Below are 24,167 nucleotides of genomic sequence, written 5' to 3'. Positions count from 1 at the left end.
ATCATACTATTTGCATAAAAAACGTGCATTTAATTCAATATTTCTAACAATTTAATTATCAGAAAAGAGTATCAAAGAGGAGACGACTCTGCTCAAACGTTTGTCCAAAAGACAATAACTGGAAAAGGCACTTTGTGTATAATTTATAGTTAAAACTTCCTCCATTTTGAGCCTTGCAACTCCCTGTATCTCCAATAGTATTCCACTACAACTTCGATTTTGGCCTATCGGTTTTCTCTGGCGCTGCTGGTGCTGGGCATTTCTCCAATATATCTTTCATTTGCAGAAAAGACTGTTCCAGGGTTTTGGCAAACTTTAAGTGGTCTGTGGCCTGACAGTAGCGCCAGGCAGATATGGCCAAGATAATGTCTTGTTCGCGTGGATTGTAGCAGCATGCGTAGCCATCATCCACAGCGGGTCCATAGCCCATGAAGGCATCGTATGTCGTGGCCACCTGGGAGGTGGACATGCGAAAGTGTGACGACTTGACGACACCGGGCGAAGAGAAGAATTCCGGTACGGGTTTGCCATTCTCCACAGCCATCAGTTTGAGCCCGAGCAGATGGCGATCGACACCTTTGCCTTGTAGAGCCAATCTCGTATAGGTTTGATGGCTGTTTACCGCCGCACGGAGTTTATCAACACGCTCCTGGTCCGTGGCTTTGTCATCCTGCATGGCGCGACAAAAGGCCAAAGATTCATTGGAGCACGAGCGTATGGTTTCCGTGCGACCGCCTTCGAATATGCGCAGATGTGCAGACTCGTATTGCGCCGCTGGCTCATTGTGCATTCTGCAAATGGATAAGGGAACATTCTTAATTGGTTGATTAAAGGTAAGTGTGCTGAGTTTTACTTGTAAAATGCCAGCTGCAATGCCATCTGCACAAAGCTGTCTGGTCCCAGTCGCTGTTTCTTGATGAAGCCCTTGCCATAGCCCTCAAATTTGAGCACCTTCATCTGCAGTTGAAAGGCGAGATTGTCAATGTTTCGCTTCGCAAGGAACAGCCATTGCTCGATGCATTCGTTAACAGCGCAAAATGGAAGCTTCTCGGCGGGCGTGATGTTGTCCGTGGCACCGCATTCGCCAAAAGATTCATTCTCCTTCCTAAAACAAAAACGTTGATGAAATGTGTGGCTTGTGGCTTGTTGCTGGAAGTCACTTACATCTTTTTAACCACATAGTCCATCATCATGGCTATGGGCTGGCCCTCAGCTGGGGAGTGCTCGTAGGTGAAGCCAACATTTCCATTGGGATTTACGACTAATTGAATAGTTTTATCCATCCAACGGTTGCCGCTGTTCACCTTACTCCCACCGCCATGTATGAGTCCCAGAATCAGTTCATTTGTCTCTTCATTTGCTGCCAGATCTGTACATTCATCCAGCGATACAGTGAACAAAGCACCTTGGATGGTGTCAATTGTGGTTTTGTTGCCCGGCAATGACGACAAATGCTCGTAGGCCTCGGCCCAGTTGTCTCGCGTGTCTGTGGTCAGCATGCCGTACGGCACTCCAGCTGTTGTCTCCTTGCTCATAATCGCTTCCAGTTGGCTGGCCAGCGCTCGCGAGGCAATCAACTTTCCTTCCTTATTGTAGAGTTGCATTTTGTAGAACTAAAAAATAGAGAACTAAAGTTATAAATCATTCCAGCAAAGGCATAGCTTAGCCGCACATGATTCTTGTAAATGACAACGACATAGTTCGAACGGGGATTATAGACAAGCTCATCGGTGATACGCTTTGGGATGCGGCACGTGCCAAAGACTTTGCCAAACTGTCCATTGTCCAGCTCATTTTTGCCCATCTTCACCACGGGTATCTTGCCCGCATGCACAATATCGTTGAACTCGCCCAGGCCAAAGATCACTTTGGACGTGTAGTCGACAACGGCTTGCGCATCCTTGAAGTTTTGCCTGGGGAATGTCATTCCGGGGCTAACGTAGACAGTGACGGGAGACCGATACTGCAAGTAGGCGGCCTTAAGCCAGCGCGGGGCCAACCAATTCTTCTCTGCTTTGCCCACATCCTCCAGGAGCATCTGCAACTGGTCGCCCTCTTTATGCTTGAAGTCATCGTTGATTTTCTTCTGAAGCTTAAGCTCTTCAGGTGTCAGCAGAGGCTCGACAGTGCTGGTGAAACGATTCAATGTTTCATCCAGCGGTAGGACGTGGTATGTCAAGAGATTTTGTTTCTGTGACTCGGATGGCGGCGCGGTGGGTTTCTTACTGCTGCTGTAGCTGGCGGGATGCAGATGCAGACTGGCAAGCGCATTGGGCGACTGATGAGTGATGGAGTTCTTTGTCTGCAAGAGAAACGCTTTATTGTTTATATTGTTTATAAATTAGTTAGTTAGCGATCACTTACCAAGTTCCATAACACTTTTCCATTGCCCAGATATCTCATTTCGTCGCTGGGCTTCTCAAAGGATCGTTCAAACAAAGAGCTGGGACGAGAGATCGAATAATAAAAATTGTTATTTGTTGTGCTCCAGTTGTGCGGAGCCTCCCTTCTGCACAGCAAATTCACCTTTGATATTTGTACATAATCTCCCCCAGTATCGCTATTGTTTCAAGCGATAAACAAATACCCAAAGATTAACTTAGCGCGGCAGCCTACGTTAATATGTTCTTTCGTTCCAAGGTGCAGGCGACGATTAACTAGACTTGACTTGAGTCCACGTAGACAGTTGCACCACGGAGAGAAGCTGCTATCAGCGACCGGTTTGACTTGGGAGTTTTTGCCGCTCCAGTTTTATGAGTGAGAGCGACTAAACACTCTCAAATGTACATACATTTGTGTATTATGTAGGACTATAGCCCGTTTTACTCTATATTTTACCTTCTCTTTGAAGTGTGCTTCCCACCACCCGAATGCAGTCACTGTCAGTTAGTGTTCTTGTAGTAAAGAATAATAATTTTACACAGTTGTTGGCCAATCAAACATATTTAAACTAATTTTATCAGTGCAATTTTTATTGTTTTGTTTTGTTTTGAGCAGTGTAACCGCGGACTTATCGATAAAATATACCGCATTACCCTCAGAAATATAACGAAATATACCTTCCTTTTTCAAAATATACCACAAAGATCCCATAACCTTTAAACATTTTCCTAGATGTTGCTATTCTATTTAATATTACTAGCTGGTTAGAGTTCTCAGCGCTCAAACTATAGTTTTATCTAATTCATCAATCAATTTTACACAAGACTGGCTGGTTTTTATGACTTCTTTTTATTTTATTGCTCGCAAAATCGGGTTGAAGTGAAAATTTCAAACAAAAAGATAGCATTAGAAGTTACGTGGGCGGGAGTGGAATGTTACGTCATTTGACAATTTTTTGCTGGCCAACCCGGTAGTATAATAAAGTCTATTTGTAATTTTCGTAGGTAAAATATCCCAAAAGTATATAATAAATCTTAAATGGTCACCTTGGATTTGAGGTGGTGAGCACGGCGTAAGACAACACTGGCTCGTGGTGTTGCCAACTCAGCTATTTTATAGCTAGTTTTGACAATTTCTAAAATGCTGGAATAAATTTGAAATGGCAATTCGCCATCAAATCGAATCGCAAATCGGTATTTACAAGAAAAATATAGCTGTTTTTAAACTTGTTTTCCTTTTATTTTAAACTTCAGCTAATGGAAAACCCGCACGTGTGGCTTAGGATATTAGTATGGTACAAGCTGTCCCGGCAAACATTGTTCTGCCATATATATTGACCGGCAATTTTCGGTACAGCTTTCAGCTAGGAAAGCTGGAAGCTAGGCTCAGCCAATTGTTTGCGAATGGTCTGCAGGAACATGGTTGAATCTGTAGAATTCGATTCAACAGTCAGATCATTTCAGATCCAAATAAGTCCAACGCCAATATGGAAAAGTACATCCAAAAATATTAGGAAATTAATAGGAAAATCCTTGCTTAAATTGTTTAAATAAAATGTCGCTTTTATTATTAGTATTACATTACTAAAAACTAAGACAGTTACAATTCTAGAGAGCAAAACGTTTCAGTCCTGCCTATTAAGTTCTGCTTCAATACAACATCACAGCAATTTTTGGAGCAACTTGAGTACGTCTCGTTGCAATTAACTAACTGATGTTTAGTTCATAATTTGCTTTAATTCATAGTTTAAACTCAAATTATAGTTGTCACCTCATGGAGGTGACAATGGCTAAGACTACAATTTCGTAATATGTACATAGACACAATGCCATACCATACCAGTCCCCTCTGTTAATTGACAACAATTCAATGGTATCTAGAGTGCTGGCTGGTTCACTTAGGATGTATGGGATCTGCACTTCTTGGATAATTTGGACAACGACAATCGTTTACTTTTTTTGTTTTCTAAAGCTATCACAGTATTAAAACAGCAGCTTGGCTTTTATATTATATACACTAAATAAAATGCTATATAAAACCAAAATAGCGATGTTGATGCCCAATATGCCCGAACTACGATGCTACGATTAAACCTAAGACTACCGACAACATAATCTACCAGCTAATTCAAAATCCTAAACATGTTTGGGGCTCGTGCCGCCAAACTGATGGGGATATGCGTAGGGCACCCAGCCCTTCCCATCGCTGCTGTCCACATTCACATTGGAGCTGGAACTCCGTATGGAGGAGGGCGAGCTGGCGAAACCGCTGCTGGCAAAGCTGATGGCCAACTAAAAGAAGAGAAAAAGAAAGCACAGCGGTTAATTAACATACTAATGTTATCTTATTCAATAGTTATGTAGATTTTCAGTAGGTTTGCCCATCCAGAACGTGCCATGTGCCACCCGAAAGCTGGTTTGATCTGCAAGCCATCAATTTATTTACGAGTACTGCTGCCGACTGGTTGTCTCAGCGAATTTCATTAAACGTGCCAAGATATTTCGGTTGGATATAAACAAACAGATTCGGTTCGAATCGAATAATCAACGCCCGCCTCAGACTTGTTAGACGGCCTGGCATCGTTTTCCTTACAAGGCGTTGGCTCTCCAGATGCAATGACATAACCGACCAGTGCTGTATAAGTCGTGCAAGTTTGCCTATTTAAGACTTCTTCTTGCACGAGTACCGTACCGTACCGTTCCCTTAATCAACAGAAAGCTTCACTCACTTGATGCTTGGCTTCGGCTCCGCCCGAACTGCTGCCGGCCAACTCTGTGTCCAGAGCATTTTCATCGAAGCACTCTATGCAGATGTCATCCTCTTCGTTGCAGTGCTCGACCTCTATGCACGAGCTGGACGTTGTGGAGTTGCGACTCAGCGTGAGTGTGTCGCACTCGTTGCCCTCGTCGCTGCTCGCGCCTGCGTCCGACAGAGCTGGCTCCATTTCCAGTGCGTAAGCCGACTTGCGCCGACGCTCCTGGAAGGCCAAATCCTCAACTGTGGAGCGGCCAATCACATGCTGCTTGTTGGCACCCGCCGAATTGTCTATCAGCTTGAGTTCGCAGGGACTGTACACCTGATTGGTGGCACCTCCCGTTAGATTTTGCAGTAGATTCGCTCGGGCATACTTCCCCTCAGAGATATTGGCTGCCTGGCGGGCATAGCTGGACATGTGGAGGGTGGCGCGCGTAATGGCATAGCCCAAGAGACCCAGACCCACAATTAGGGCAAGCCAAAAGCCCAGAGGATTGACCAACGGCAAGATATTCAGATAAAAATTGAAGCGCGAGTCCAGTGAGTCGGGCAAACTGGGCATCATCTGGGGAAAGTAATGATGAAAGATGAGTTGCTGGCCATTTATAATATATTTAATTATTTGTGCTTACAATTTCGAACCACAGCATTGGGGCCGTCAGGTGGCTGAACTTGGAGACTGTCGGGAAGTTGCTCAGATCCTTGAAGTGCATGTTGATCTGCACTTTCACGGACAGCGATAGCGGCAGACCGGATTCCTGTAAAAACATTGTGACATAAATATACGGCTGGCTATGGGGGGTTGGCCTGGTTTCCAAGTACGACACAATTTCAGCTGCACTTGGCCCAATTTTGGCTAATTGCGCTTCAATGTATGTACTATGTACGTGTTTATGTACGAGTATGTACGATGCGGCAGTTGTCCTTAGTGATTGCCTTCTGCCACTGTTGTTGCTGTGTTCCGTTTTGTTGCTTTTGGTTTATTCATTGCAAAACCGGTAAAACTTGAGCCGAAATGACTATTGACTGATTGATCAAAATCTTGCTGCGACTGCGGCTGGTGGGTGTCAAAGGCAAAAGGCAAAAGGCTTGGACTTGAAAACTAAACTGACGCTTGGGCCAATTAAATGTTCTATTGAAAATGGGAAAGTTGAGCGGAAGCTGGCGCACAGACTGTCAGCGATTTGTGGCCGCCAATGCAAAGCGATTGGCCGCAGAACAGAATTGTTTATGTTCCGTGGAGATATTGAGCTACTTGCTGCATTAATTTCCTGTTGTGGATTTCCTCGGCTTAGTCGTGACATGCAACCAGTTTCAACGCTTACTTTAATTAGCCGGAAATGCAAATGCAAAGTTCTCCGATCTGCTCGGAAGCGGAGGAAATTGGAAGCAACGGCGCCGCTCAGCTGTTGCATGCTTAAGCCGCTTCAGCCTTTAGTTAATTGTGACATAAAATACGAATGAAATACTCCTCCTACTGAACACATTCTAGCTTGCGGCTGACGATTGACACATCGAAAGTGCAACAGTAAACCGGCGGCATGTGGCATTCACTGCGAGAGCTATTTTGGGCAGGACAAGGTCGAGATCACCTACCGGTTGTATGACAAACGCCGACGAGTGCTGAGCCGGATCAGGATTCATGCCGGTGATATTCTGCTGCAGTCCAACGTCGCCGTTCATGAAGTGGGGGAAGCTTAGGGAGATGGGGAAGCCATAGTAGCAGTCCGTGACGTCAATCAGTCCCACCGGCTGGCAGTCACCTGGGGAGAGTGGAGAGAGAGACAGGACAAGGATCGTTAAAGGAGTGAGTCAACAGTCGCCAGAGGGCTTGTTGTTCTGCAAAACTTTTGCCCTATGACAAGCCTCAAGGCTGCTGCCAAGATTTGCCGCTAGTGGCGTGTCTCGCACAGCTTCCAATTGCCAATAATAATAACAAAAATAATAATACATATTGGAGCGGGGCACGCGTGGCCCCCACGTGCGTCACTGCCTTCGCCAATTTCGCGGAATTTTTCGTTACTTTACGAGCAGTAAACAGAAATTTTCCACACAAACTGGAAACTATGCTAGGAGTACGAGTAATCGGAGATCAATTAACTGCAGACAGACAGTCGGGGCTGGAACTAGAACTAGCGCTCGAGACTCTCGGCAATTACGAGCATTAATTGGAAAGATCTTTTCGATTTTGTGTAAACATCAACTTCTTACATAACCCTTGGACTGCAATTGAAGTGATCTAACGCCTTACCTTTGCGGCAGAAACATTTGTTGGCCTCGTTGGTGGCTCCATTGTCAAAGGCGTTATCCTCGAAGACATAGTTGTAGCCCTTCAGGCTGCCAAACGTTCGCTCCTCGCCCACGCGATACTGCAGCAAAAAAGAGAAATAAATTCATAATTTGTTACTTTACGAGTTTGACTGAAAACTTACCAAATTGATGGGCCTGCACATGCTCTTCCTGAAGAACTTTACCGTCTCGTTGGGCTCGATGAAGCTCTTGAACTTTGTGCCGTCGGAGGCGTACTCAATGTTGCTGCAGTGATCGCCCTGCCATTGGGGCAGCGTGGTTTCCCCCCGATAGGTGGCGTACAAGCCGGATAGTGCCGGATTTGGCACGCCCGTGTAGAACGTCTCAAAGTCCGTTGAGAAATCGTACATGCGGTCGATGAGGCCCACCTTCTCAAAGGATATCCAATTGGGCAGGAAGGTGTTGCCCAGCCTGGCCAATGCTGAGGGATAGCCAAACATGAACTCCTTGGCAGTGGTGCGAACGATGGGCTCTGCCTGAGTGCTCACAAAGAGCGTCTTCAGTGCCATTCGAACAAAAAACGGATGACTGGCAGTGAGATGGGAGATGGCCTGGATAGGTATAAGTAAAGGTATAAGTGTAAGTATAAGTGTAAGTATAAGGTTTAGGTATTGGGTATAGAAAGTGTATTTGCGTGCCAAGTGTATAAAGTGGCTTTCATGTGTGTAAATGCCATTCGGGCAGTTTCTAATAGTATCTAATATCGGTCTCAGCAGCTCGTTACTACAGGCTATTACAGTCAATAAATATTACATTTAATTAATACAAATTACGTATTTCCTGTGCTCTATAGATTGATGGATGGATTGATTGACTGATGGAAAAACTAGGCCCTATGCATTATTCAACGTTTTGGGCGCTGGACCTGGACCCGGATCGAGTGGCGTTCCCTTCGCTACTCTCCTCCTCCCCCTTCGTTCTTTAATTCTTTTAGCTGATTGTCACCTTAGCCTGGAAGCAGGGCATCAATCAGGCATAAATTAAGCAACTTTAGCTCTATGCTAATTTAGAATACTTGTAATTGAAACATCATTAAGACAACAATTAATTATAGCTTTTATATGTGCCTGTATACATATTAAATTTGTTTACGATTTACAACTGACCCGTACGTCAAATGCGAAACGACGATTAATCAGTGAAAATTGCTGCCAATCATTTGACAATGGCAAACACGCCCCCCATTTGCCCATAGCCATCGATTGAGGCAATAATTCTCTCTCAGTCTCCCAGTCGCAAATCGCAAGTCGCAAGTCTCCACTTTCCTGTCTCCAGTCGCAAGTCTCCTCACATTAGCGGTGCATCTCTATGTACATATACATATATGTACATCGTCTGAGTAGATGTAGATGTAGCTGTAGATGTCTCACTGTTGTCCGAAGGAATTTCACTGTCTTTTAGTTAAACATTCTCTTAGTACTCTTTAGCGCTGCTTCTCGCTGTCATTGTGGCTGTTAATGCGAATTGTTTATTGACCTTTATGCGGGGAGGAGTGTAGGAGTGGAAGCTTCGTTGTAGCTTGTTTTCTCATACAGCGGAAATGATTATACTTCGTCGTGTGCTCGGCACGCGATCGCACAGCCTTCACTGTTTGTTTTTCTGTCTGCTGCTACTGTATTGGGTCTTGGGTCTTGGATGAAAAAGCAAACAGTTGGAAGTGCACTGGAATAACAGCAATCGTGTTTTGCATCCCCTATTTGCATATCGAGATATCGATAGGGCCTGCCCTATTACGCGATAATATGTTACTAGCTAAAATGAATGAGCTGTAATTGGGAGGTAAATGCACACATACATATGTAGTACATATGTATAATTCCAATTACATCACTTGAGAGGGAGAGCCTTTGCACAAGTGGATCATGACGTAAGGCAATTTCCTCCAGTTACGGTTCTAAGCTTGCTTGATTACCGATTACCGATTACTAAGTATATGTCATTAGTTGGAGTGTAAACCGGTTGAATGAATGCTAATGAAAATGACGGAAAATCCACACTGGATTCATCTCAGAAAACGCTTTTATCCTTGCAGGATGTATTTCAACTCACCAGCATAGCAATATTGAGCATTATCACTTCATCATCCTCTCGATGACCCTCGGACATGTGCTCCTGCCAGACGAGGGGATGGCTGGGGGTTGTGGACATGGTATTGTTCTCATTGAACGTGATGTTCTCGTGAGTCATAATCTCCCTAATTGAAAGAGCGAATTAGACATGGATTAGAAACGTTTTTGAAGACCATCAACAAATTTCCGGTAAACTTACTTGTACACATATGGACCAACCTGCTCCACTTTGAGCTGTTCGCGGCCCGCTAAAAACGCCTCGGCATTGGTTATATTGAAGAGGTAGATTTTTATATACAAATCGACTGGTGGCTGGGCCCAAAGATTGAAGATCTCGCCCTTGTCAGCCATTATCAACTTCTGCAAAGAGAGAGCGTAAAAAGTGTGTTTAGAGCGGGTTGTCAGCTGAGAGTGTAGCCGCTCAATAACGCGACAACTTGCAACCCTAAACGAGCTGCATTTATGAAAGTACGTGCCAGCACCCCGAAGGCTGAAGCTCCAATCATTGGGACTTGGTGGAGGCCTGGGTCTGTGTCTGTGCCTGGTGCGGGCTTCCAATAGGGGCAGGGGCATGCTCACATAATTGGCAAACAATTTGACAAAGGCTAAGGCCGGCAGTTAAAAGCTTTAGTTTCTATTTATTGGACTTACCCATTTGAATATCAAATCGTAGGGCTGAAATACTTTAACCAGCACCGCCGTTGTTATGGCCAAAAATCCAATCGCTAGAAGCAGAAATGCGCCTGCAAAAAATGAGAGAGAGATACAATATGAAAGATCGTTCAATACATATAAATTTCCTCATTAAGTTCATTAAAATCCAATTTCATTATGCATAAATAGACGGGCGCATGTACTCGTACCCACACGCGAAAATCTAAGAATCGAATCAAAAATAGAATATTCATTGAATTACCATCTCCATGTATGTATTCATATGTACATACATACATAAGTATGTAAATACGTTATCAGTTTTGACACACGAGCAAGAATCTCGAGCTGAAAAGTCTCCGCTCAAAAAATCTACCTCACCACACATTTGTATGTGTATGCGTGTCTGTAGGTGCTAAAATTTAGTTTCCATCCGAGAGCATTTTTGGTTAGTGCGGTTTAATTAAGCTTAAATCGGTTCGCATTCGAGTTATCAACAAGCGAAGCTGAAGCGCCTTTCTTTCCTGTTTTGCATATCACAAAAGTTGACCTTGAGAATCGCAGTGGCGTCCCGCACCGCACGGAGTCTGTTGGCACTCTCGACACTCTCTTGTATGCCTGCCTGACTCGCTGACGTGAATTATGTTAATTACAGTTGCAGTGAACTGAACTGCATTATGCCGTACATGACAGACGCAGACAGCTGTAGACAGCAGCTGATCGGACGATTAGGAAGTCGATCGGGTGTTCTTTCAGACTGAGTGTGTAGAGTGGAGACTGGAGAGTGCAGAGTGGTGGGCGTCGTATACATGTGCACATGTACATATGTATGCGTCAAATATGTGGCTCTGGCGTGTACGTAGTGTAAATTATTTGAATTTTATGGCCTATAAGTCACGATGCCCCGACTGTTCTGAATGCGTGCATATAAATGTCTTCATTGAAACAATAGCAACAGAATAGCAACAATCACGACGTCAGCAACAAAATGCATATGGCCGGCTGACTAACCCGCTACTCTGTCCACCTTTCCACCTGTTTTCACCCGTTGCCATAGCCCAGGCGGCTCCTGCAGCGCGATCTGCATCTGCGGTACATAAATGCGTGGCCGGGACACGTGATGCGACATCGAGAAGATCTGCCGATAAACCATCTTCGGATAGTGAGCCAGAACTGGTTGCTGATCATCATGCCGAGCAAATCAACATTTATATTTGCTTGTCTAGTGGACAGGCGTGCGCTGTGCTAAAATAAACTCAAGCTTTTCTCTCCCCCTGTCTCTCTCGTGGCTGGTCAGAGTGTGTTCTGTTGGAATTTTTCTGATTTCTGGGTATTGTCTGGACATGGGCTTGGGCCTCGACTCGTTTGGACCTTAATGAGGCCATTAAAATGAAGAAAGATGTCTTTAGGTATGGCCCTAGCAATGCAGCTGGCTGAGCTTGTTGCCGAGCGGAAAGTTCTATTACTTAGCTACCCTAAGTAACTGTGGGATTCCCACCACAGCCGATCTTCCACTTATCACTAGCGTAATTGATTAACGATACACAAACACACACACCCACACCCACATCTAGAATAGGCCCAGGTCTGATACATCGATGAATCAGCTCACCAAACCACTTCTGACGCGGATCAACCGCAAAGAGCATATCGACTTCGTTGTGGCCTTGCTCGTTTCATTCTCTTGCTTTTGTCTCGTGTTCCTTGTGGCAATGACATTGACTTTGGCTTCGGCTTTGAACTGTTCTTCTCTTGTTCTTCAATTCTATAAGCTTCAACGAGCTCTGCTTGGCTGCTGTCCTGCTTCGAGGGTCGTTGCATGCAGAATTTCTATGCGCCAACCAGTTTAGAACAGATTTTCCTTTCACAGCTTAATCCCTCGTCCCTCCACTTCCCCACTGCACACAGTCAGCAGTCTTATTTAAGTATTTTATGGCAAATATTTATGTTGCTGCCTGCCCAGTTTCAGCCTTGGCCTTGACTGCGAGTAACGACTCTCTGGAATTTCCACATTCGATAGAAGATCCTTCCAGACCCCTTTCCTTTCCTTCCAGATTCCCGGCAAATCACACCTTTACTCGCACACACATGCACACATGTCTAGTATGCAGTGGTATTATTTGAACGTATTTTTGTATTTGTAGTATTTTTAGACCACTTCGGATTCTGTTTGCTGGCTTACATATTACTTGGCGTCGGTTTTGCATCTGCTGGAAGTGGCGAAGCTTCTCCAGCGAGAAGCGGCGGTGCGAATACAGTGCGCCCAGAAAGTCTTTCATCGACTGCCGCCTATGGTGCATATGCCGGCGCACCACAGTCATTATGGAAGATGATGATGATGAGGAGGGTCTTTGCGTAGTTGCAGTGTTCGGCGTTCCAGAGTCAAAATCAAACTAAGAATGAACGACTCGCTGGGGCTTCGATGTGCCTTCGGGTAACTTTCATTTCCTCTGAAGTGATGTTTAATGGCCGCGAGGGCGTTGCTTTGGCTATGGCAAGCGGCTTGCAATGCTCCCATGTGTTTCATTCCAGTATTCCACCCAACGTGGTCCAAAGGCAACATCAATTGGTTCTTTTTGTGTTTGCAAGGGGAAAACCAATTAAGCTTTGCATAATCTTGCATTCTATTTTAGGTTCCATGGCTTCAGCTAGGGTATTCGATGGTCGCCATGCACATCTCCGGCAACTAATTGAACGCTTTGTATGCAGTGTAGACCATTTCATATTTGTGGCTAGATGCAAACGTCAAAAAATGATGAACAAAGAACGTGGCTGTCCGCACACTCGTGCATACATACATTCTGTCTTGACACGAGCACTCAGTGTACCCAGTACATATTTATTCTCTGTTCATGCAAATTATGTTTTGCTTTGCGGAGCTCTTTGTTTAATTGCTTTGTTTGTTTTGCCAAAAAGTCGGTTTCGGTGTGTTCTGATTGGACTTGCCCGGCACGTACCGCCAGCTGTTGGTGCCTGCCACCCACCGAGCTGGCCCTGCTCGTGGGAATGCGCCACTCATTGGCACTCTGCACACGCCTTGCACGCGTACACGCGTTTCGGAGGAGGGACAGGACAGGTGGAGACTTGTGCCTGAGTTTGTGGCCAAGTTTGTGTCTCAAGTCTTTTGTTTGACATTCGATAAACTACAAGAATGCGGGGCTGTCAACCGGGATGGCAGCATCACTAAAACCTGATTGGATTATTCAACTCATTTAGATACATTCCTTTGACGTCAGCCCATCAAACAAAGTTCATTGCTTGGAAAAATGTTAAGTGAAAGTGGCAGCTGATGAAGACAATTCTTGAAGTGTGGCCTGCGGCACCTCCTTCACGCCTCCACTCCCTGGTTGCTACACACCGTCGCACACTTAACCCATTTGCATCGGGGTCTACACGCCTGGCATCCCCATGGAACACCTCTACGCCAGCGTCATGAATCACTTTTATTGCTCACTGGCAAATATCAGCATGATCCAGCACACAGCAGCCAGCAGCCAGCAGCTAGAGATTTCTGTTTGCTCAATGGTGATTTGGCAGTATTTGTGCTTGCTGGAAATTACCCGAAGCCCAATATGGTAAGAGAAGGGATGGTCTGGAGCGTCAGAGCTGAGTTGAAGAAGAGCTGAAGCTGCCGCCAATTGATTGCTGGATGCTGCAACATGCCACAAACTCTTGCCAAACTTTTTCCAATGGAAATTATTCGATTGTGGGCCTCCCTCCGCTTGTCTTAAATTCAACTCAGTTTAGAATTCGTCCCCTCAATAATTATAATTATGGATGCCATGCCCCGAAACTTGTTTTGCCACTTTAGACAAACATTCGATTACTGGCCAAGCCAGGCCAAGCCGTGCCCACCCAGTGGGTCTCGCTTCCCTTCTCTTCGCTTCAATCACCGCCAAATCCGTTTGCCCATAACTTGATGCGTCTCAATCAATGCGGTGGCTATGTAGAATGTCCGCTGGTGGGATCTATTCCGTTTATTCGAATATCGATTTCGCGTGTGTTCTTTGTGATTTTTGGGCATTATCTATTTGTTCGCTTCTTTTTTTTTGCATAAATAATTTGGCGCGTTCGAACAAGAACAAAAATAACTTAAAGCGTAAAACGTATAAATAAAAAACCGACCAACCGACCATCCGACAATCCTGTTTGGCCATGAAAAGGCACTTTTTTATTGTAATTACTTATTTGTGAGGCAAAAGCATTCGTTCGCCTTTGATAACCGCAACGAGCCACATCACATCATGCTCGCCGGCCCGGGCCAGGCCAATTTATGCGAAAGCGAGGTGCGAAACTTGTCTGTTCGGTTTGGTCTGAGACTGCGACTGCGACTGGGACCGCCCCCAAATGAATAAATAATCGAAATTCCGTATCAAGTCTTCTGTTCGCTTTTGTTTCTGGCATTGCACTTATGTCAAGAGTTGCTTGAGGGTTTCTTTGCGTACAAATCAAACGATAATTGCTCTTACCCCCGCCCGACCCCCTTGTGGCTATTAATTAATGCTGTGTGGACAGTGGACTCTATTTAGCATTTAATTTTGATTGCAAGAAACGCTCTCAATTTGCAGTTGATTAGGTTGCCGTAGAAATAGTTGAGCTACAGCTCAGAACTCATGCCTGACATGCCCATTTTTGTATATTTATATTTGATTTGACTAGTTCCAAGCCGGACAAAATGCATAAGGAAGTGCTCAGGCAAATGCTTAGAACAATATTCATATCACTCGATGACAAGTACTCGAACCGAGTGGGCAATACTCGTAGATGCAGGTACATACATATTTATACGTTTATCTTTGCTGTCTATAAGTTTTATCAAGTGTTTGTACTTTTCTTCAGAACAAATTAAATCGCGTTCTGCAAATGAAAGTCGGCGAATTTTCGTGCTGCTCGCAGCCTCGACTTTGGGTGTCAAGCTTTTTCACGAATTTCGCATGTGCTGCATGTGTATGTATGTATACATATGTATGTATATAAACATATGCATGCACATGTATAGACTCACAGCTAGGTCGTTGCCAACTGCAATTAGAGGTCAGCGTTGCCGCTGGCTTTATATTTCGATCAGCTGTAATACGAAACTTGAACTTGTCTCACAACTCAAATGAACGTACCACATACTTATATGGCAAGTGGTATCTGTATCGATTACGAGCATTTTATGGCCAAGTTCAGGGTCTAACTGCAATGGCACTTGGCAATTCAATTGATTCGGAAATGCTTTTGGGCCAGTTCCGATCCGATCTTGTTCGACAACAAGATAGTTCGAGAAGACTTCGCGTTAAACTATGTCATTGTCGAATCGGCTTTGGCTTTTGTTCATTTTTGAATTTTGCTAATCAAAAGCAACAACGAACATAAAGTGCTATGCTAAACAGCTTTGATGGCTTTTATTTGGTTGTTGTGAGCGGCTCGTACCCGTATCTTATGCCGCATCGCATGGCATCGAATCGTTTCGTTTCGTTTTGTCGTTTCTTGTTTGTTTGTTTCGCGCGCGTTTAAAACTTTTCATAATTAATGCAGACACAAATGTGCTTCGGGCCATCCGCTTCAGACTTGCAGAAGCAGAAGCTGAAGAAGTACAATTTTCACACAATACTGATCGAAATTTCTAGACTTCGATCGCGGCTCTCGAGGGCGTCAAGTGGAACTTACGTGTGGGAACTCGATTGCTTTTGCCTTTTTGCTCATTGAAGAAGCTGCCCAGGATGTCCATCGGTTTCATCGAGCGATTTGCCTTGAGGCTCTTGCGCCGCTGGGCCCTCTGCAGAGCAGCGAGAGCCGCCGACGCGGCAGCAGGATCCGCCTCAGGCAAGGCACTCATGCTGGATCCTGTGGGCCTCATCGACATGGACGACTGGTGGACGTTCGGGGCGTTGGTGTTAGCATTCGCCTCCTCATCGCTCGCACAAACTGCACTGTAACGTCGCGCAAACATTTTTCCAAAGTCCTTCATAATAACAGTTTATGTTTTGGACACTTCGTGGAACATAAATAAATTGATTTGCGAGTTTCTTAATGTTTCTTTTCCTTTGGGTTTTACTTTTACTTTTACTTTAACTTTTACTTTCGTTTGTTCTTTCTTTCAACACATTTATTACACTTTAATTGAAATATTTGAAATGATCTTGTTTTCAGCCGCGGCACTTAAAAACTATTATTGATTGGCCTTTGCTGCTGCAGCCTGCTGGGATCTTGAATTCAAATTCTCTTTTTATCCTATCTTATTTTGTATCTTGTAGCTGGACGTTGGCGTCCGTTCGCTAGCAATGCTCGCTTATGAATGAAAACACGGACGTGATGCGATTGACCAGGTAACCGTACCAGCTTAAGTTTAGTAAGATCATCTAGAGAGGCAGAGCTGCCAAAGGCCGAAAGCGCGAGAGAGTGAGAGTGCGAATGGGTGTCCGAGTGCGAGTGCGAGAGGGTGAGCGCTCAAGCGCGAGCGAACCCGTCCTAGGGTTTCTCGTCTCTGTCGTGTCTCTCCTCGCGGCGTCGCGTCGTCGGCCTACGTTACGTTGCCACGCCGTCGCCGTCGCCGTCGCCGACGGTACGTAGATCGCGCAGTTCGCAGTTCGCTCAGCTGTTGCTTTGTTTTGAGCCGGTCTTCTGATCGATCTTAGCCAGCAGAAAAAGCAGAAGCCACAGTGTCAGAACCACTGCCAAAGTTGGGAGCTTAAGTCCAAACCAGTTTGCATCTGCGCCGAGATGGTATAGCCGGCCCGGGCTTGGGCCTGGGCATGGGCCTGGGCCTGACTTTGGGGAAATACCACAACAGCTGACGCGTCAGTGTCTTGGACCGCCACATTACTCACACGGCGCGTGGTTGGCCAGCATGGAAAACTTTTGGGCATTTAAACTTAACGAGATTCAATGGAGCTTCGCAAATACGCAGTTCAAATAATGTTCATTATTTTTCCGTCCGTAAACAAAGTTGCCGTTTATGTGTCTTATCCAGCGCTTGTTTATTTCGTTTGATTTGTGTAGTGTCATTCAATAAAAAGACAAATTACACTTCTCGTCTCTGAACAGAGTCTCTGTTTGGTTTTTTGGCTTAGAAATTTCGCGAACTAACTGTGGCCAAATGGCAAATGATAGGGCGACGCAGAGCTGGATCTTGTTGTGGCTTGCAATGGAACTGTGGTATGGAACACGCCCCTCGCCATTCCGCCATAGTTTGGTAAGACTTGAGTGGCTTGTTTTAGATATGTGATAGATAGGTGGGGAGAGTAATACTAATAGAAAATCGAGCTGCTTGAAGAATGCTGACGAATATCGATGGAATGGATTTCTCAATTTTAAGTATTGGGTGCAGATTTTCAGTTGCTTATTGCAATTTCTGTGCTCCAGCAGTTCAGTGAATTTCTGTGCTAAATACTGCCACATAGAGTAGAGCGTAAATAGTGCGAATATATCAGGGAGAAGTTCTAGAAGTTTTCCAGCAAAACACATTTTGTTCCTTGCCTTTTGTTCCTTTCCTCTGCTACGGCGCGAATGACGTTCCGGGTGCCCAAAAAGTACTCGCATTGACGCACCTCTTTCTCTGTTTGTTTTTATTGATTTCTTATTTGATTTGATTTGTATTTGGTTTCGCCATGCCCCAAATTTAAATTGCACAAGCCTGCTTAACATTATCAATTGAACCTATTTCTATTTATGTTCCCAAATCTAATGTAAATTGAATTGAATTTGCTGGATTTTGGTTCTGGGTTGCGCTCTGCTCTGGGGTCTGCTCTGCTCGTAGAGGGTAGGGGACCTGCAACTATTGTGATTTCGCTGATTATAATTAAATATACATGAGCCAAGAAGCGAAGCGCGAACCTGCTCGCAATTCAGATGGGCGGGGGCTATGGTTATCCAGTCTAGGGCGCAAACGTCAGTGCTATCAATACTAATGATAGTGCCGGAGATAGCTAATAACTGCTGACCCCCGTGAACCCCGTGACGTGATGACCGATGATGTGTTTAGCTGTTGCGAAAGCCAGTCGCAATTACTGGCGACTGACACTACCACTACCATTAATAAGAGCAAGTTAGCCTTAGAACAAACCCGCTAATTGGAGGTGGAACAGCGAAATGGACCCGCGGACCGAGCGGAATCAAAACGGAATGCGATGCAATGGAAATGATCCGCAAAATGAATTGGAAAATGGCCAATTAACGCCAACACAAATCAATAACACATTTTATTTGTTGATACCCTGTTGGCGGATCGGATCCATTCCATGCATTTCATGGAGCTCAGGCTGTCCAGGATCTAGCCCAGCCTCTCCACAAATATAGCATAGATTTTGGAGCAGAGTTTGCCTTGCATTCTCAGTGATATGCCTCAGCTGGAGTCTACCCAGCACTTGGCTTTTAGCTCTTAATTACTGCACATTACTGAATGTCTAGCTGGAGTACATGGCTAATTGCAATTCCAATTGGCTAACAAATTCTGGGAAATACTAATCAAAGCAGCGGCAATTATAATTATAAAGAAAACATTGTACAACCAACAAGTCACATCTGCATGGTAGCACAAATGCATTTAATTATTTCGATACTCATACAACAACGAAACCAAACACCTGCCCGGCAACCTGACTTCCCCCGCTCAAGCCTTATACAATATTTTTATACAGTTCGTTTTGTCAATTTTTGTTTGTTGGTATTTATTTTTCTTTGATCACAAAATACGAGTTCAAACGTCTTTGACAAGGCCACGGTCTGGGCTAAACAATGAAATAGATTGATATCACCTCAGGCTCTCCTCTCCACCAAACAGTTTTCTCTCTGAACTATTGTTGCTGTTTGTTTTGTTGTTTATATTCTTTATTAATGAATCAGATATTAACGGCATATGAAACGTCAATGCGGAAATTGTTTAAATAAGAAATACAAATTTATGAACCCGAAGCCAACAAAAAGCAGCAACAAATTTTAATAATCAATTTAATTATCTGTTGGAAAATGCATCGCATCGTATAGTTCAATGACACATTTGCATGCAATTCAAAATGCAAAAAAAACATAGAACTAATGCGAACATTTTGTAGAATATTTTATGGCACTGCGGAGAGGATTGGAATGCCAGAGCTAGCTGCCTATGCCTGGGGTTTGTTTGATAGGTGTTACATTCTAGCTTAAACGGGGTAATGCCATGCAGATTGTGTGGCATCTGAATCGTTAAATGTACTTATAAATTGGCACCTTTTACATACATATGTGTAAATATTAATGGGAGTTTGCTACACAAAATCATCGTTGCAAAAAGGGATTTCCGCACTCAGAAGATGTCAACCTTTTCACTCTCTCAAACTAGACATCTATGACTCTATTCAAGTCCATTCGATGGAGTTAATTGTTAACGTAAGCAAAAGTACTTGGAAACAATAAAACATTAGCATGAATACTTCCAAAAGGTCGCTGGATAAACACCTTGTGGATGCAATGTGGCGGATGTGGCACAACTGTACTTGTAATCAATTAGAATAGCTGGACGACAGGCCGATTTGTTCATTTCTGTAGTTAGATCATTTGTCGATCATTAGCTCTCTCACTATCATTGGCCCTCGTATCTAAGGGGCGATCAGTCAAAAACGATTTTGCTTAGATTGAGAAAACTTGTTTCGCGCAGTGCTTGATTGATGATTTGATACGAGAAATCCAGCCCTTACACCCATTAACAACTGATGCGATATCTAATCAGTGAGATCTGTCTGTAACGTGGAGAGTGGAGAGTGGAGAAAAAAGTACAAGCGAACTTCGAGCAATGCCATAAAGTCGGAAGACTTTGTAAACGAGCAGCAAGCAGTGGCGCGGGCATGCAAATTTTGTGCTAGCGGACGCCAAATTTGTTGTGTTTGTGGTTAACAGCTCGTAATGCACTTTGTACTCGTCCGGTCCGGATCAACACATGCTACTAATGCTACTGCAATTATAGCCGCAATTATCAATTAACATTGTTTCTGAATCGATTCTTGATTTCTTCAAGTGCAAACACTGCGGTAATTAAAGCTGCTCCGGCTACGGTTACGGCTACGGATCGACAGCAATCAGAATGTTAGAGTTTTAATAATACGTTCGGACTAGGTGTTTGACTTGTTCCGGTTGTCGCTTTTTTTTTGGATTACTAGTCCTCCCTGTGCATATGCTTGTACATACATACATATATATAACTGTCATGCGAGCGGCACACACATACATACATATGTATGTATGTAGTTAACGGAATAAGTCCTCGACCGCCATCAGCCATCAGCGCAGAGTGTGACCAGAGTTGAAAACTGCATACAGGCAGCAGCTTTGTTTCCTTTAATTAAGTCATCGCTCCACAGATTACAGCCAAGTTCAATTTGAATGTCGTTATCCGTTTCCCCCATGTGCGAGATTTGTGTCTGCTTTTTCTGCCTTGTCAGGCTGATGCAGTCAAGGAACTTCCCTTGCCATTCCCATACACAAAAAAATGAAGCAATCCCAAACAAAACATACGCAATAAGCTATGAATATTCAACACCAAAAAAAAATATATAAAAAAATTGCAGAAGCAATTTCATGATACATTGAGGCAACAACGCGATCGAATAACAGGTCCAGTCGTCACAGTATGTACAGCTACTATGTACAATGTGTTCGTTAGAAACAAGAATGCCCGTAAGTAAGGATGTACATACATATGTACATATGTTCATTTATGTACATATATATTAGTCAGCACATTTTTGCTGAAGAGCTGCCTGCTGCTGCTGCTGATGATTTTATCTCTCTTTCATCTTCTAACTTTTAAGTCGCTTGGGCAAAGAATTTTGTCTTATTGGCATAACAAATTTCTATGCGTACGAAATATGATACATACGTTTGTATGCACGAACATGTAAGTGAAGCGAGAAAAAGTTTCTAAAAACGATGATTAAATGCTCTGGAAGCAAACGAAAATTGTAAATATAATTGAATATTTGTATGAAAATTTCTCTACATATTTAATATAGAATCATTTGTCGAAGTGGAATAAGATAAATAACCACTTTTTGGCTAGACTCTTCAGTGACTCAAGCGAACAGCGGTTGGCGTATGAATTTTCATGGAGGCTGGGCCAAACTGTTGAAAAGATTTATGGATTTTAGTTTGCCATATTCCTCGCTTTACGTGTGATTTTCAACGCCATTTATTTCCAAGTATACTTTTCATGGTATGTCCACAAAGTATAGACAATTCGTCTCGCTTGTCTCAGTTTTTTCAGAGAATATTTCTGCCAAGCCTAACGATAATTTGTGGGTACCCCGTTCGGGAGCACAGCAGGAGCGTTTCGATTTTGTTTTGTTGTGTGTTTGTTCATGTTTTTGCGATTTCAGTTGGCTAATCATTAATTTGCACAAAATTGTCGGTGAATCAACAATTTATTTCACAAAAATGCTGCGAAGAATTTCGAATCACCTGCTGGCTGTGTTTTCAAACGTAAAAGAAAACAATTCATTTGTTATGCGCCGCGAATTAAACGCATCATAAGGGCTACTGTTTTGGGAATAAGTCACAAAAATAACTACACTACCCATAAACATTAGAGCAACACAAAAATTAAGCATTACGTTTAATTCCCTGTTCGTTCCCGTGCCGAACAGGGCCGGGCGTTCGTTGTCTGTGGATGGTGATAGCCTTGTAACAGTTTTTCCATCGCAATAGCTATACGTAGCAAGCTATGTACATACATACATACATACATATGTACATACATTCATGCATACATACATATGTACATGTACATGTACTATTCCTCTGATTGATCGGCTGGATTGGGTATTATCAGTGCTGCGAGTCGAGCCAAGTTCAAGTTCACGCATCTCAAGTTTGACTCAGTGACCATCCACGCCACAGCTTAAGTATTTATGTACACAAATGTACATACATATGTATGTATGTATATATGTACGTAATCAATTTAAGCGACACTCAAATTGTTTTATGTCAGGTACACAGCTTACAAGCGTTTAAAAGTCCGTTAATACCCATAAGCGAACGAGCACAATAATTAAACAAAAGAGCTCACGCGTAATTGCTTAGTAAAGCTCAAATGTGCGAGCATAATGAAGACATTTAGAAGCTGCTCAAGCTCATAAAAATACACATAAACAATGCTCTAATTATAAGGCTTATGATTGGCTACATTCATTTTGAAAAATTATTAAAGCAAATTGAGTGAGAATTTAATTATCGCCATGGGGCGGGCTTTAGTGTGTGATAAATGGGTTATATGTAACAAGTTATTATATTCGAATCATAAATATACATAAATATGTATGTTAAAATGTAGAAGTAGATAAATAAGATTTTGACAACATTTGCAAAATTGTTTACACGTTTCGTTTTCTTCCCCCCCAAAGCTACCCTTTTGAGAAATTAAATCCCTGATTACTGTGATAAATGATAACGAGTATCTCGTTAGCGGGTACATTGATCTCTGGACAATCTGAGAAAGCTCGCCATTTGGTGTTGTATAATTGTCAATCAATGATGACCCAAAGGATGACCCCCAGCAATATAAATATACAAATTAATTTTAATAAGCTAGAAAACTGTCTAAAAGTGCATATTTGTATGGAATGAATCTCAAAATGTAAAGATCGTGATCTCAATTCATATTAATACACTTGATGCTTAGTTTGTAGTATGTATGTATATATGTACATATGTATGTACAAACATATATAAATATTGCGCATATGTATAAAAAACCACAATCGGCAGGTACTAATCGATTTATAAGCTGTATATGGTCAGCTCCTCGGAATCGAACAGTAAAACGTACATAACTAACCTATCTCAAAGTTCAACTAATACAATTTTGCTTAGCTTTTTATGTACATATGTACATATGTACATGCTCGCTATTGGTTAACTCTAATATTATTAGCTATAGTTATTTTCCACGATTCTAGAGGCTTAAAATGTTTATTTTGTAATCCTAAATCCAAATATTATTAGCATGTTATACACTTATTTCTGTACATTCATCACAACTTACTCTTTTGCATCGCTAACATTGTTGTTGCTTTGATATTTGTTTTCCCGTTGTGGTTAATTGTTAATGGATTATGGCACTTTATACACCCACCGTCGGCGGTTAACTCTCTGAAGGAGATGGGTGGTGGCAGCTCGTAGAGTAGAGCTCCTCTGAAATGTGAGCCGGTATTTCAGACTATCCGCGACGAGCACTTACAAGATAGGCAGGCGACTGCTTGCAATTAAATGAATGCGATTTCCTGAACATCTTGTGTGATTGAAATGTTTTTTATTAAATTTCGTTATTAAATGTCAGACATACATGCATACATATGTAAATACAAATGTATTATAATTTAGTACACTCGCATGTTTCGAGCAGAGCTTTTTCGAAACGATGAGATGCCGAGCGAGCTTATCAGAATCTCGACAGCCAAGAAGCAGGCTGAGGAACAGACAATGACACTGGAAACCACCAGAATGAGGGTATTTCCAAGGTACATACATATATACATACATACATATTTACACAGATATGTACATACATATATATGTCCACGTTTGGGAATAGCCTAACCAGCTGTCCAGTCTCAGGAGTTGGCTCACTCTTGATCGTGTGCACCTCTCTCGGGGAAAAATACATTCAATCATAATACGAGTATGTACGTACATACATACATACATATGTATGCATGTATGTACATACTATGCACAAAAACACACACAAGTGGATCGGATCGCTTCTATTTCAATGGTTAATCAGCTTGTGCACTATTAAAGTCGGATTATTTTTGCTTTTGTCACGCCGTGAAATGTCATAGGCCCAATTACCCAAAACCCTGAACTCATTTTCTTCATTTATTTCCTTATTTGTTTCAGTATTTTTATTTACACACAGAAAGCCCAGCAGGCACGCACCAGAACCGACCAACTGGCAGACTTCACGAAAAGAAAAGACTTCAAAGAAAATGTTTAATCAAAATAGTAAAGTATCCCAGCCGGAGCCAAAGAAGTCGTTGA

At 43.1% G+C, this 24,167-nt stretch overlaps 2 protein-coding genes across 5 annotated transcripts; both read right to left on the bottom strand.

Moving 5' to 3' along the window:
• Nucleotides 1–28: 28 nt before the first annotated feature.
• LOC117900157 (carnitine O-acetyltransferase) lies at nucleotides 29–2,976 on the bottom strand. 2 transcript variants are annotated; one of them, XM_034810398.1, is made up of 6 exons: nucleotides 2,839–2,976; nucleotides 2,365–2,443; nucleotides 1,673–2,302; nucleotides 1,165–1,613; nucleotides 854–1,105; nucleotides 29–791 (listed from the first exon to the last, which is right to left on the bottom strand). In XM_034810398.1, the coding sequence occupies exons 2-6, from the start codon at nucleotides 2,401–2,403 to the stop codon at nucleotides 206–208; spliced, it is 1,956 nt and encodes a 651-aa protein (XP_034666289.1). In that variant the 5' UTR covers nucleotides 2,404–2,443; nucleotides 2,839–2,976; the 3' UTR covers nucleotides 29–205. The 2 variants fall into 2 exon arrangements, with proteins under 2 accessions (XP_034666289.1, XP_034666288.1); XM_034810397.1 differs by lacking the exon at nucleotides 2,839–2,976 and adding an exon at nucleotides 2,527–2,672.
• Nucleotides 2,977–4,300: 1,324 nt separating this feature from the next.
• Nucleotides 4,301–23,395, bottom strand: LOC117900156 (scavenger receptor class B member 1). 3 transcript variants are annotated; one of them, XM_034810396.1, is made up of 10 exons: nucleotides 23,170–23,395; nucleotides 10,167–10,258; nucleotides 9,715–9,875; nucleotides 9,496–9,640; nucleotides 7,569–7,997; nucleotides 7,388–7,505; nucleotides 6,733–6,899; nucleotides 5,769–5,894; nucleotides 5,111–5,701; nucleotides 4,301–4,673 (listed from the first exon to the last, which is right to left on the bottom strand). In XM_034810396.1, the coding sequence occupies exons 1-10, from the start codon at nucleotides 23,186–23,188 to the stop codon at nucleotides 4,518–4,520; spliced, it is 2,004 nt and encodes a 667-aa protein (XP_034666287.1). In that variant the 5' UTR covers nucleotides 23,189–23,395; the 3' UTR covers nucleotides 4,301–4,517. The 3 variants fall into 3 exon arrangements, with proteins under 3 accessions (XP_034666287.1, XP_034666285.1, XP_034666286.1); XM_034810394.1 differs by lacking the exon at nucleotides 23,170–23,395 and adding an exon at nucleotides 15,825–16,214; XM_034810395.1 differs by lacking the exon at nucleotides 23,170–23,395 and adding an exon at nucleotides 12,352–12,505.
• Nucleotides 23,396–24,167: the final 772 nt, after the last annotated feature.

This window comes from Drosophila subobscura, chromosome U, assembly GCF_008121235.1.
Source record: "Drosophila subobscura isolate 14011-0131.10 chromosome U, UCBerk_Dsub_1.0, whole genome shotgun sequence".
NCBI lineage: Eukaryota > Metazoa > Arthropoda > Insecta > Diptera > Drosophilidae > Drosophila > Drosophila subobscura.
This window is presented reverse-complemented; position numbering and strand designations above follow the sequence as displayed.

Coding starts and splice junctions, on each gene's coding strand:
- LOC117900157 (XM_034810397.1), bottom strand. Junction 1,614..1,672: donor TTGTCATTTACAAGAATCAT/GTGCGGCTAAGC, acceptor TCTATTTTTTAG/TTCTACAAAATGCAACTCTA. Junction 1,106..1,164: donor GACTATGTGGTTAAAAAGAT/GTAAGTGACTTC, acceptor TTTTTGTTTTAG/GAAGGAGAATGAATCTTTTG.
- LOC117900156 (XM_034810394.1), bottom strand. CDS start 16,125: ATGAAGGACTTTGGAAAAATGTTTGCGCGACGTTACAGTGCAGTTTGT. Junction 10,259..15,824: donor AAGCAATCGAGTTCCCACAC/GTAAGTTCCACT, acceptor CATTTTTTGCAG/GCGCATTTCTGCTTCTAGCG. Junction 6,900..7,387: donor CAAATGTTTCTGCCGCAAAG/GTAAGGCGTTAG, acceptor CACTCTCCCCAG/GTGACTGCCAGCCGGTGGGA.